The sequence below is a fragment of the Lichtheimia ornata genome (genome assembly GCF_029851405.1).
Source record: "Lichtheimia ornata isolate CBS 291.66 chromosome Unknown scaffold00013, whole genome shotgun sequence".
NCBI classification, from domain to species: domain Eukaryota; kingdom Fungi; phylum Mucoromycota; class Mucoromycetes; order Mucorales; family Lichtheimiaceae; genus Lichtheimia; species Lichtheimia ornata.
This window is the reverse complement of record NW_026695333.1, coordinates 354,171-366,727: the sequence shown is the minus strand read 5'-3', so window position 1 is coordinate 366,727 and position 12,557 is coordinate 354,171. Positions and strand designations below refer to the sequence as shown.

General features: G+C 44.2%; 5 protein-coding genes across 5 annotated transcripts; 3 read left to right on the top strand and 2 right to left on the bottom strand.

Annotated features, from left to right (window-relative positions):
- Window positions 1-19: 19 nt before the first annotated feature.
- Window positions 20-496, top strand: O0I10_003887 (uncharacterized protein; the record flags this gene model as incomplete). Its single annotated transcript, XM_058483953.1, has 1 exon — window positions 20-496. One exon carries the CDS (start codon window positions 20-22, stop codon window positions 494-496), a length of 477 nt encoding a protein of 158 aa, XP_058345342.1.
- Window positions 497-1,365: 869 nt separating this feature from the next.
- Window positions 1,366-2,187, bottom strand: O0I10_003886 (40S ribosomal protein S5; the record flags this gene model as incomplete). The annotated part of the gene is made up of 4 exons (XM_058483952.1): window positions 1,366-1,376; window positions 1,442-1,574; window positions 1,651-1,926; window positions 1,996-2,187. 4 exons carry the CDS (start codon window positions 2,185-2,187, stop codon window positions 1,366-1,368), a joined length of 612 nt encoding a protein of 203 aa, XP_058345341.1.
- Window positions 2,188-3,390: 1,203 nt separating this feature from the next.
- Window positions 3,391-4,438, bottom strand: O0I10_003885 (uncharacterized protein; the record flags this gene model as incomplete). The annotated part of the gene is made up of 5 exons (XM_058483951.1): window positions 3,391-3,499; window positions 3,568-3,880; window positions 3,940-4,009; window positions 4,084-4,241; window positions 4,300-4,438. 5 exons carry the CDS (start codon window positions 4,436-4,438, stop codon window positions 3,391-3,393), a joined length of 789 nt encoding a protein of 262 aa, XP_058345340.1.
- Window positions 4,439-6,323: 1,885 nt separating this feature from the next.
- On the top strand, window positions 6,324-7,681 carry O0I10_003884 (uncharacterized protein; the record flags this gene model as incomplete). The annotated part of the gene is made up of 3 exons (XM_058483950.1): window positions 6,324-6,603; window positions 6,677-6,817; window positions 6,903-7,681. The coding sequence occupies 3 exons, from the start codon at window positions 6,324-6,326 to the stop codon at window positions 7,679-7,681; spliced, it is 1,200 nt and encodes a 399-aa protein (XP_058345339.1).
- A 2,551-nt stretch (window positions 7,682-10,232) lies between these two features.
- O0I10_003883 (uncharacterized protein) lies at window positions 10,233-11,091 on the top strand (the record flags this gene model as incomplete). Its single annotated transcript, XM_058483949.1, has 2 exons — window positions 10,233-10,507; window positions 10,584-11,091. 2 exons carry the CDS (start codon window positions 10,233-10,235, stop codon window positions 11,089-11,091), a joined length of 783 nt encoding a protein of 260 aa, XP_058345338.1.
- Window positions 11,092-12,557: the final 1,466 nt, after the last annotated feature.

Here is a 12,557-nt window from a genome sequence, read left to right as displayed (position 1 = left end):
CGCCACTTTCGCTTCGTATATGAACCTTATCAACTGGTTGTTTAGGAAACGTCATCGTCGTGAAAAGACAAAGACACAGTCTTCGACAAAACGCTCATCATGCATTGATCCTACACCTTCTGCATTATCATCTTCAAGCTATAATGACGACCACGACTTGCTTTTTCAATGTATCCAAGCAGCTCTTTTTCCCTCCCCAGCTGGGCCCACTGCTACTACGCGTAACAACAACCAATATCGTAACAGCGCCTCTACTACGGTTGCCATGTTACCCCCACCACGATCACAGCAACAACAACAACAACGTAAACGATGGTCAACGGGCATGATGTTGGATAATGCATGTGCTCTGCCACCACCATCATCATCGGGTACCCATTATCTAAGTACGATTCCAGAAGCTGCTGATAGCCCTTCGCCACCACCACCACCTTTTCTTCATCACTCTTCCATCACCCTGACGAGCATCTCCTCCTCATCCTATGTTCGCCCCTGATGGTTTTGAAAAAGGAAAATACCCCACGCACGCACACACCCATACCATAACAGCAGCACTTTTTTTGTAAATACATCCTTTAATTCCACCAGCAATGTACACACATACCTCTTGACGACTTGATTTTATATAATCTCCTTGCTGTTTGGGAATTTGGGGGGAAAATCCAGACGACCAAAACAGGTTTACTGCTACTAACTATAGGTGTGGGTGGATATTTAGAGTAATGTACCTAACCATCGCCCCTTGCGTATAAGGGATGAAAAAGAAAAAGAGATGTATCCGTGTCACTCTGGTCGCTTTAGAGGAGGAGAGGTTGGAATGATTTTCTGTGTATGCGATACCCAATGGTACATAGTGAGGACAACCCCCCCCCCCTTTTTTCTTGCGCGCTATTCAACTTGTCATGGTGATGATATGTATTACGCCCCACTACTACTACTACTCTCAATCAGCTGCTATGATATCATTCCTTGTGGAGGACAGTGCGTTTTGGGATATACTCTTTTACCACGTGATCAACAACACCATTAACAACCTGATTTCATGTTTCACAAATGAATCTAGCATGCACCTGTGCACGTTTTATTTGCGTGTATGTACATCATCATTACTTGCAAACATGTAAGGGAAGGGGACCAAGCATAGCATACGCCAAGATTTCCTCGTGCTTATTGTATAGCGATCGACATTCCCGAAGGAGTAAATAGACCCGCTCTTTACACTCTCTACCTAGTAGTGTTCCATCAATTTGCCCTGATCTTGAGAGAAATAAATTCCATCCAAATATCCAATTCATACACACGCATTGTAATTCCCTTGAACAAGGTTCTTTTATTGTAGAGACACACAAACGACGACCAATAGATTTAACGGTTGGCTATAAAGAAAAAACAAAATGAGTACCCTGAAATTGGTATGTAGCATTTTTCCATTTGTACTTACACTTGGCAACACGCTCAAGCTCATCCTTCTTCTTGATGGCGTACGAGTTGGAAGAACCCTTGGCAGCGTTGATAAGCTCATCAGCAAGGCACTCGGAAATAGTCTTGACGTTGCGGAAAGCAGCTTCACGGGTCTATATGATGAACAACGATGAATATCTCTCTCTCTCCCCTTATGAATCACATGATCACCCATATCCCATTACTTACACCAGTGGTCAAAAGAGCAATAGCTTGGTTGACGCGACGGATGGGAGAGACATCAACGGCTTGACGACGAACGGTACCAGCAGAGCCAATACGGGTGGAATCTTCACGAGGACCAGTGTTGATGATAGCATCGACCATGACTTGGATGGGGTTTTGGTCGGTCAAGAGGTTGATGATCTCGAAAGCGTGTTGGACGATACGAGCAGCCATAAGCTTCTTGCCGTTGTTGCGACCGTGCATCATGAGCGAGTTGGTCAAACGTTCGACAATGGGGCACTATGGGGGAATCGGGCATGAGTCAATGCTGCTGTTTACCATCCATAGCACTACTATAACAATACATACTTGAGCCTTGCGGAAACGCTTGACAGCAAAACGACCAGCAGTGTGGGGCAAGTAGACGTGTTGACGCACTTGGATATAGTCTTGGAGAGAGATATCCTTGACTTCGACATCCTCATACGACCACTTGTTGAAGAGCTTGCGAGAGCCATCGGCGCTGGCCAAAACGTCAGCAGGGAGATTCAAAGCAACCATGTTGGCCTATTGAGGAGTACAATGGGAATTGCCATTGGGTGGGGGGTGGACGATTAGTCAAAGTGGACTCAATATTGGATGTCATTTCTTGTGTCGTCGATGATGTGGATGATGGATGAACGAATAGAGTGGATCGATGGTGTTGGATAATGGATGGATGGATTAGGGGCCCTTACCGTTATCTATTTCTGAGGGAAGAGGGAGTTGCCAGTGATCCAGTCGACCGATCGGGTATCAGCAGCCGCCCACCCACCCACACTCACACACACCACACACAGCTCAATCCACCACACACACACACTCACTTGCATACTCCGCACGTGGTTGGTGCGCCTCTTTTTGTCTTGTTCGCTCTCTCTTACAAGATGCGTGGTACAAACACCCTCTCTCTCACTCTCACTCTCTTTCTTTTTCCCATTTTCTTTGGCTCTTGTTACAGAATAAGCACAAAATGCTGCATCGTCATTTGAGTAACCATCCACTTGTCTCACAACTGCAGGTATACCTTACCTTTATTTACGTGATGCGTGGGAAATCATCCCTGCCTCGGCAGCTTATCATGGCTTCTTCTTGTAGGCATATTGTGCTCGATTCAACCAGTCAACGTGAGTAAGATCATCCATAATACTAGCTATTATTGCCAAATGAATAAACCAAAGCTGTCTTATCAGCTAGCTTAATTCCGTTTAAAGACAAATGCAGGATGTAAACAACCCTATTTATCTGACAATGAGGATCAAACATAAACAATGCAGCATTGTGTAGAGTAAGGGTGGGGATATGGGGGATTATTCTCATGGAATCATGTTCCAATGACCTTCATTTGCAACGATCAATCATCACCCGGTGACCCGAGACAATCAAACAATCAGGTCATGCTTATGTTTGTGCAAGGAGAAACGAATCGTCGGTCATGCAGCACATGTAAGAGCCTATATTGAACGACAACTGCTATTAAAATGTATTATGTTGTTGTGTATGGGTCACTTGAGCATAGCTGCTAATGGAAGATCACACCGCGGAATGCATCACACAAGAAGACTCACATACATAACATATCGATGGGAGCATTGTACAAGGTCACACATTACAACATACAACATCAATAAAGCGCAATGATAAATATTATTCATAAGGAAAAAGGGTGCCATGAAAAAGCAATCCATGGATTACAAGAAAAGGGTAAAATGGCAAGAAAGGAAATTAACCCAAGAGAGGAGCATTCTCGGTATCCGAAGAGCGGCCCAACCACTTGAAGATATAAGGACGAGCAGGGTACAAGAAGGTGATGATGGCGAAGGCCAAAGCAAACCTAAAGACAAAGAAATTCAGGTTAACCAATCGGCATTCATATCCGGTGCACACATTTAAAATACATACCAGTGGATCCAAGGATCATGTTGGTTAGTGAAAACAGCAAGCAAGCCCAAGGCAATGACCAAGGCACCAGTGAGGTCACCCTTTTCCTTCTTGTATTCGACGTAGCCAACAGCAGTGACCACAAGGACACCCATGCCGATGATGACAAAGAGACGGCTCCAGAAACCAGGACCATCTTCATGGACACCGGTAAAGGCTTGGAAGAAACCAATCACCGCGGAAAAGACAATCCAGCCGTGCCACAAGGAAAAGGGGGCATGGATGAAAAGCTTGTCCCACCAAGAGTTGGCAGGATAGTTCTTCTCCAAGTTATCTGCATGCACACGATAAGTTACTTGTTCACTCGGCTTGCATCATCATCATCATACTCACAAAAGACATAGGATACAGAGGAGGCGGTGAGCAACAAGAAAATGAAACCAATAATGTAGTGGGAGTGCTTCTACAAATGTCCCATGCCAAGAGTGTGTTAACTTTTAGTGAGACGCGAAAAGGGTACACCAAGTCCAAACTTACGATGAGAGCGAGCCAAATGGCGCTCAAGATAACCGAAATAACAAAGTGCCAGCCAACACCATGAAGGGCAGCTTCATGGGCATCTTCGAACCATTGATAAATGACAAAGCCTCCCAAGAGGATATGAATAAGGGTCCACAAGTATTCGATCCAGAAGGCTTCATGATGATGGTATTAGCTTTGCATGGAGGTAAAGTGTATGTTTGACAGACTTACATGGCGTGATATAGGTTTGGCCATCATCAACAGAGGTGTCACCAGGTGCAGGACCAACGACACTGTAAACGGTCGAGGAAAGGAAAACGAGGTAGACTAGCACGTTGACCACCTTATGGAAGATATGGAACTTGGTCATGCTTGAAGATGCGAAAGAAAGCGCGCGTAAGCAAGAGAACAAGGACAAAGGCACTTTTATAGATGAGAAAACTTTAACGCGGCTTGTTGTGCAACCTAGTTACCTGTGTGTTTTCTTCTTTAACGTGACATCCGATCCCGTTTGTTTATACTAGCTTGCCAACCCGAAACACATTGCATGTCATGATGATAAGACCTATTCAAAAAAAAACCCCATCAGCTTCGAATACCTTCTATGATAGACCCTCCTTTTCCTTCTCCTCCCTTTGTATCCATATCTATACGCAAGCTTACCAATATCCTTTATCTGATTCCCACCCTGGGGGAGGATTTTTTTGGGATCACTCGGGTGATGATGCAAGGTCAGGTTACTCAACATGGTTGGTACCGAGAAGGGAGTGGAAAAGCGCGGTTTGGCGAAAATAACATGACCATGTTCATTCCACGATCTGATGACCTTGTATTGCCGTAATAAACATCCAAGCTGCAGATCCACAACACTCCCTTATAGCTGATGACACGATTCGAATAGCAGCAAAGGTGCGTGTATGTGTGTATGTGTACGTGTGTGTGAATGCAACCGTTAAAGACGCGATGGCTTCGGAGATGCCAGCTTTATCCATGCAGCGGCGCTTGGTGTCGTCGTTGTCGGGATGATGCCGCCGCAACGTAGTACTCTTCCTTGTTTGCTGCACACGTTTCCCCCTGTCAAAAGTACTGCTTAATGTCATGATGAGATAACCCATTTACCCTTGATAACTCTATATAAAGATACGCACATACCTTAGTCTCGACCATGGATGTGTTTGACAATCTCCATCTCTGTGTGACATGTGCTCTGGTGGGATAACAACAACAACAAGGCACAGCTTCTTGATGTCGGCTGACACTGGTTGCCACGCCTAAAATTAGCCGATTCAGTCGCTGCTCGTTGCTTCCCATTATCTCTTTCTCTGTTATTCACCTTTCAAGGAAAATAGCGCAAACTCAACAACAGCAATCCAACAACAATCGCATGCCGAGGCAATGATAAACGACGCCATTGACAACTTTCACCACGCTGATGGCCGATGGTCGCCATTCGACTTTTTCGGAGGGAGAATTGGAAGCGTTTCAGTCGATTGTGGCAATGGTTGGATGGGCAGTCTTTTGATGCTCAATGTACGTATGCGATGTCTGTATTCCAAGTATACTGTGTACTGAAATAGGTGTTGCTGCAGGATCAATAGTGAGTGGAGTACAACATGTAGCGCAAAAAGTATCTCCGGCAACACCTGTCAAAAGTAGCCATGCAGCAGCAGATCAACTTTATCTTCCAGCACATGTATCTAATCGAAGGGATGTCGCCTGATGATCACGCCCCAACTTTATTATTGGAAGAGCAATTACACCAATACTCGACAACCCTATTATCAACATGATGTTGGATGCTGGATACAACAAGGGAAGGAAGGGGAGGGGGGGCCTGCAGCAAGTATAGCAATGCCGCCGCGAGCTGGATTATCCGCTTTTTCTACAAGTTGATTTGCCGATGTCGAAGGCCAAAATTTTTTTGCAACCACGTTTCTCTTTCTCTTTTCTCTTTCTTTTACTTTTTTCGACTCGGTTCCTTCCTTCAGTCTTGTCTCATCATCTTATCTCTTTCTTTTAACGGTATTGAGCGCCTCACACTCCTTCTCCATCTCGCACCTTTGTTAATTACGATATACTCAATCTTGTGAAACACACATCGGTTGTATCTTTTCTTTATTCCACCGTATCATTTGCCACGACTATAGCATCTCGCAACTCAGCGTTTTCCCGATATTGACGTAAGGAAGAATATCTTTTTCTCTCAAGTTGCACACACACACACATCCATTCTCATCATCTTCTCTTATCAGGACATGCAATTCAATCACCCATCCTATTTGGATTATGTGACCAGCTCTTCCTCGCTGCAACAACAAGGTGCTCCTCCCAATTCGGCCATGCCCTATTCATTGGATCACTTGCAACAGCAACAACAACACCAACAGCAGCAACGTATGGCTTATCCATCCATTCCAGGCATTCAACATGGCTTCCCAGCAGATGTGTTTGCAACCCAACAAGCTGCTACTGCTGTGCCACCACAAGCTGTACCTCAAGTGAAACCAAAAAGAAAACAAGTCAAGAATGCTTGTGGTGAGTTTCATGAATGATTCAAAAAAGGGGGAGTGTCCCTTCTAACATCTGTGCGCATTTGTTTGTTTATTAGTCAATTGTCAAAAAGCATGCAAGAAATGTGATGATGCAAGACCTTGTCCTCGTTGTATCAAGTATGGTCTTACGGCGACTTGTGTGAATTCGGTTCGAAAGGAACGTAAAAAAGGTGTCAAACGTGGACCCTATAAGCAACGTAAGAACCAAGGTATTTCTTTTTTCGAAACATCGAATTCAGAGTCAACGAATGTGAATAATAACACATTTGAAATACATATTAGAAACTGCATCACAGGCTGCTTCACAACCCACCACACCAGTGCCAACCAATCTTTCGGCTGTGCCAGCTGCTGCTGGTAATGGTGCAGATGCATTGTTGTTGAACAATAGCCATCCTTACATTCGAACATTCCATGGCACCGGCACCAATCCATATCACCAAGCAGGCGCTATCATGTCACCATATACCGTGCCTGGAATTATGCAGCAAATTTACCCTACAGGCGGTGAGTATCAGACTCAGCAACAGCAACAGCACGCGGCTGCTTCCCCCGTAAAACAGCAAGCCGAGCCGACGACGACAACGACAACAACGTCAAAGGAGACAACGTCCAATAGCGCCGACTCCGAAGATGATGGCAAGTTAAACATCCTCTCACAACTATGCAGCGCTGTTCTCGATCACTCCGACACTCCAAAAGAGGAAGTCAAGCACCAGGAACCCGCCAAAAAGGAGCCCTATGCCTTAACTACACAACAGCAACAACGCCCTCCTGCTACATCAATGGCTTACACTCATGCCACAGCTGCTGCTGCTCCCACATCGCTTTATGCATCGGCTTCTTTGGATCATACTCAACAACAACAACAGCAACAACAACCACCACAACAGCAATTGTGGCCATTACCATCTCTTCAATCAGTCGTACAACCTGATCGTGCCTTGTATTATCAACAACAGCAACAACAACATCAACAACAACAACAGCCTAGCGACAATGCCAATGACAACACCAACACCCCTAATCAATGGAATGGTTCTCATTGGCAGCTCCCATAGCATATTCATTTTTCTCTCACGTGTGTAAATACCCTCGTCACTACTCTTCTTAACCCTTCCTAGAGCTCAATCTTTCATACATTGCAAATATATAGACCTTATTGCATGGAAAAACACATAAACTCTTCACTTTTTATTTATCCAAAGAGCTGTAATGTATATCCAATGGATGCCTTGTCATGAACTTGATCCGCCCTATGTATATAGGATGAATGTTGATGTTGTTGTACACGTGGGACGGGCATATCCATCGTTGTGGCATACGTCAGAGAGAGATGGCTGCCAACTTTTTGAATTGATATCTTGGGCACCGATACCATTTTTGGTGTCTTACATCAGAGCAGTAAGGTTTGGTAAAAAAAAGTATGCAGATAAAAGCATACGTGTTTTGGAAACTACCTATGCACCTATACCAATTGTGAACCGTGCCTTGACACAAAACAAATAATTGCCTGCCATATCGGTAGGTCCCGCGATGAGACGTTCTAGATGGGTCGTTGTTATGTACGTATGTACCCTCCTCCTCTAGCTCTTGCTTTGCTATTACATACATACATCATACTACTACTCATGCCGCATTTCTATTTGGCATTCCGACTACGACAATCTCAAGTTGTTGGCACCATGTAGAGTAGTAGATGCACCATTCCTTCCATGTGATAATACATACATGAAGGAGGGGAGGGATGCAATGATAACATCATCCGAGAATACGTGATGCAAATGATAATCATCCCTTATCCAGAAGGCTGGTTCGGCATGATGACATTGAGAAGAATGGTTATCAATGGTGGCGGATTAGAAGCGATATCGGGTCTTGTATACACGTCGGCTCTTCTCTTTGTCCGTGTGTAAGATAGGCCCCCCTGCAGCATTGATCGGGCAAACAACAGAGGAGGAAAGCGTGTTTGGTGCCCCTGGATTTGTCGCGGGTATTATGCATAACGTACATACACAAGCTGTTACCAGTGATATCTCACACAATGCCTTGTGGCTTTCACAAAAAAAAGTATAAGCCTCCCAAGTTGAATAGAATCCAAACTATCTTTTATTGATATGCTCCTTCTTCGTTATAATAAAGGTCATATAAATCGCGTGTTTGATTGAGTGGGCATGTGACCAACCCATAGGACTGGTATAGTTTTGACGGCTTTACGTGCAGCCATTACCGCGGCCCCGATTGTCTTTTTTAATTTTTGCTATCATCAAAGATGAATACGGTCAACGTATAAGGAAAGGATTATGAATCATAATATCAAATGACATCAACATCATCCATCAAGGATACGTACGTATTAGAGGAGGGATGAAAGCGAAAGCAAAAAAAGATGGCTCATAGCGATGATGATGATGATGATATAATAATGGTGGCCCGTTCTCAACAATGTTACAGACAATGCACGCGGCGAGGATCCTTTGTTGTGGCAGGTTAACAATTGTGTTGCCGTGAGAATACTAAAAGTCAAGGGCAGATCGTTTCCCCTGTTGGCGTATCAAAAGGTTGCTCAGCAGGCAGTGTCATTGGCGAAGTATGTAAATTTGTGTACCTACATCAATCATGGGGCAAGAGATCTTGTCACTGTCTGACGTGAACCACTTGTTATAGGAATCGCCGCAGCCAATAAATGCTTTAGGAATCGACACAGACATGCATCCCATGCTCATATCTTGCATCCTCCTTTGTCATCACTCGTTTGCTTTTGGAATTCTGCATACAAGTATACCACCAAGGCGTTGACAAATAATGATACCAATTGGACAGCTACGTACGTAGATACACACCACCACGTTACACCTGTGCCACTCGATCACCCATTCTCTCTGCCAAATTGTAAAATGGCAAGAGCCGTATACAGCGAAAAAAGAAACACAAGATAATGATCGCACTTGCAGCTGGGATAAGAAAGGGGGAAAAGATATCAAAACAAGTACCCGATTGTGTGATGATGCATGGACCTTCGCAAATCCGAAACACTCGGCTTTCAGGTGCGGGCCATAACAATAATGGTGACAGGTGCATGGTTGTGCATACTTCTGTTTCCCAAATAATATGTCGTTCTTCTTCCCTGTACATCCTATTCAAGGCAGTCTTATGATGGAGTATAACGTGCCAACCTATGATAGTACAGAGCTTAAAGGAGACTCTCTTTTACCATCGTAGTCGTTGCCTAGCAACATGGCAACGCCGGATATGGCAAGAGCTCTAAGCCAAAGCATCCCAAATGAAGTTCCAAAAGGAAATCATTTGCCGCTAGCATGTATCAAAGCAACCACTGTTTGGTAGGCCATGTGATGCCCAATGCACTTGCTCATATAACTACTTGTCCTCCTTTTTATCCTTCCAAAGTTCCTTTGACCATCCTTTTCAAATTTCATCACTCCTTCTCTTTACGCACATACGTAAACGATCTATCCTTCTGTTTATCCCTTTTCATCACCAATTGATTCACACACATTGGCTTAAGTAACATCATCTTATCCACGGAAAGAAACAACCTTCTTCAATATACATACGACTTTTTATTTCAACATCTTTTTTTAAAAAGACAACATGTCGTCATCGTCAAGCTCACATCCGCCCAATGCAACAACCCAACAAGCTTTTTATTCCGATGACCCTTCTTCTTTATGCATCCCTATTGATGAAAGCTATGCCTCATCGACAATGCTTCAGGAGATGCTTCTTCAGCAGATGCAGCTGGTTAGTCCTCAACAAGAAACACGCGATAGTAGTGCTGTTACCACCGATCCAGGATTACCTTCTGCTGCTATGCCAGCAGCCGTAAAAGAAGAAATGTCGCCACAAACCAAGCAATCATTGAGACGGTAAAGCTCTCCTTCTTCTTTCAACCAAAGCCATCTTTTCCTTTATGCTTTGAAAACTCATTCGTTTCTTATAAAGTCGGATTCGCAATGCTGCACCAGAACGACGTGCGGTACATAATGCCACAGAACGTGCGAGACGCGAGTGTTTGAATGGCAAGTTCCAGTTATTGGCAACGATGCTACCCAACTTGCAAAACTTTCGTAAACCATCCAAAAGCCAAATCATTGAAAAAGCACTTGAATGGGTCGAGCACACTATGTACAATGAAGAGCGCTATGCATGGCAAATGCAACAGCTGGAGCAAGAGAACAACTGGCTAAGGGAGCATCTTCATAAACTTGGAGTTGAATACCAGCAATACAATGGGCAACAACAACAACAGCAGCATTGTCCCACACCCTTAACTTCATTGCCTTCGCCTCCTCCAAGTATCACGAGTGCCACCAGCACAGCTAAGAGCACCATCAATAACGCTCACTTGCCGCCTTCATTATCGTCCCCTAGTGAGTATGGCAAAACGTCAACAATGGATTCTCGGAACAACGGTCATTTGGTTACACCGCACTCCTCTTTGTCTCAATGAGACCATTCTCAATGTGGCACCTCATCATCATCATCATCGCTATCGTCCTTTTTACCCCTCTTCCCAATTACATTCTTTTCCTCGTTCTTTCTTTTTCTCGCTCTCGCTCTCTCTTTTTTATTGCCCTGGTGTTCGTATCCATCGTCATTGCCTCTCATTTTCAAGCGGTCTGTATCGACCAATATGCTGATTTTTTCTCTCTATAACTTATTTCGTTCCATAACCTAGCATCTTCCTAGGAGCTATTGTTCATACCATTTCTCCTCCCCTCTCCCTTTGTCTCTAGTACGACGTCGTGACCAACCAACCATGTAAGCAACTTTTTTTTTCGTTCTTCCTTATTACCCACCATCAACACTATTCAGCTGAACAAAAACATACATGAAAAAAAGAAATAAAAGACAATCTTGATTATGATGCATGTTTATCATGCATGACCTTCCATGGTGGGTCTATGTTTTGTGTTTGTGTTTTATCGTTTAGCAAGTATGCACGCGCGCTTCTTCTGTGTCACAGGAACAAAGCGGCAGCAGGCGGCAGCTCCCCACACACCAACTTCCTTAATTTGCAACGATCCGATTACAAAACAAGATCACCGGTACAAAAGAAGAAACATGGGTGGCGTTGCAAGTTGAAGAATGACACAAATAGATAGGACCTTGTTATAATAGATCCCAATCGCCAGCGATTCGGGTGTGCATGTGTGTATGTGTGTGTGTGCGCGTTCTCATACACGAGGATGTACTCACAGCTACATACATAACGCGTTTCAATAACACACACATAACAGCTTTCACAAAATCGAAAGTTCTAGTCGATTATGACCCATATTGATTTTGGATAAAAGCATTCATGCTGGTAGTAGTAGGGATGCCTGCCATTCCCTTGAAGCATGAAAAGGCTCAACTTGTTCTATATCAACGTACTTTTTTGTACCTATTACATTTCCATCGTGCATGTAAAAACATACCCCTGGTATGGGACATGGCCTAGTTGTCATACTGATGATGAAGCAGCAATAAGCATGACCCGATAAACACTGCCGGCATCTATGTGTGTGTGTGTGGTTGCACATGTCACATGCACGACGCAAACATGACAGGGGAATGGCAGGACCGAGTTCTGGATCACCCTTTGTGGTTTTATGCAGGAAGGACATACTAACGACGACAACACCACACACAGACGTTTTTACTGCGCTATCTCGTATGCAAGCTCATATCATAGCATACGGGATACGTCGTCATCAAAGATGATTTTATGCATATGAGTATGCAGATGTCAGGGTTTTTGGACGTCGACGGATGTATATGAATATGGCAAATCCACTTTTGGGAGGAAAGCTGACAATACATAGCAATATTAGATTGGCGTCTGCATGAGCGGCCATCATGCACAGGTACAGTATACCAAGCAAGCACCTGGGCCACATTAAGGAAGGTGGCGGCAAATGCTATTAAAGTAAG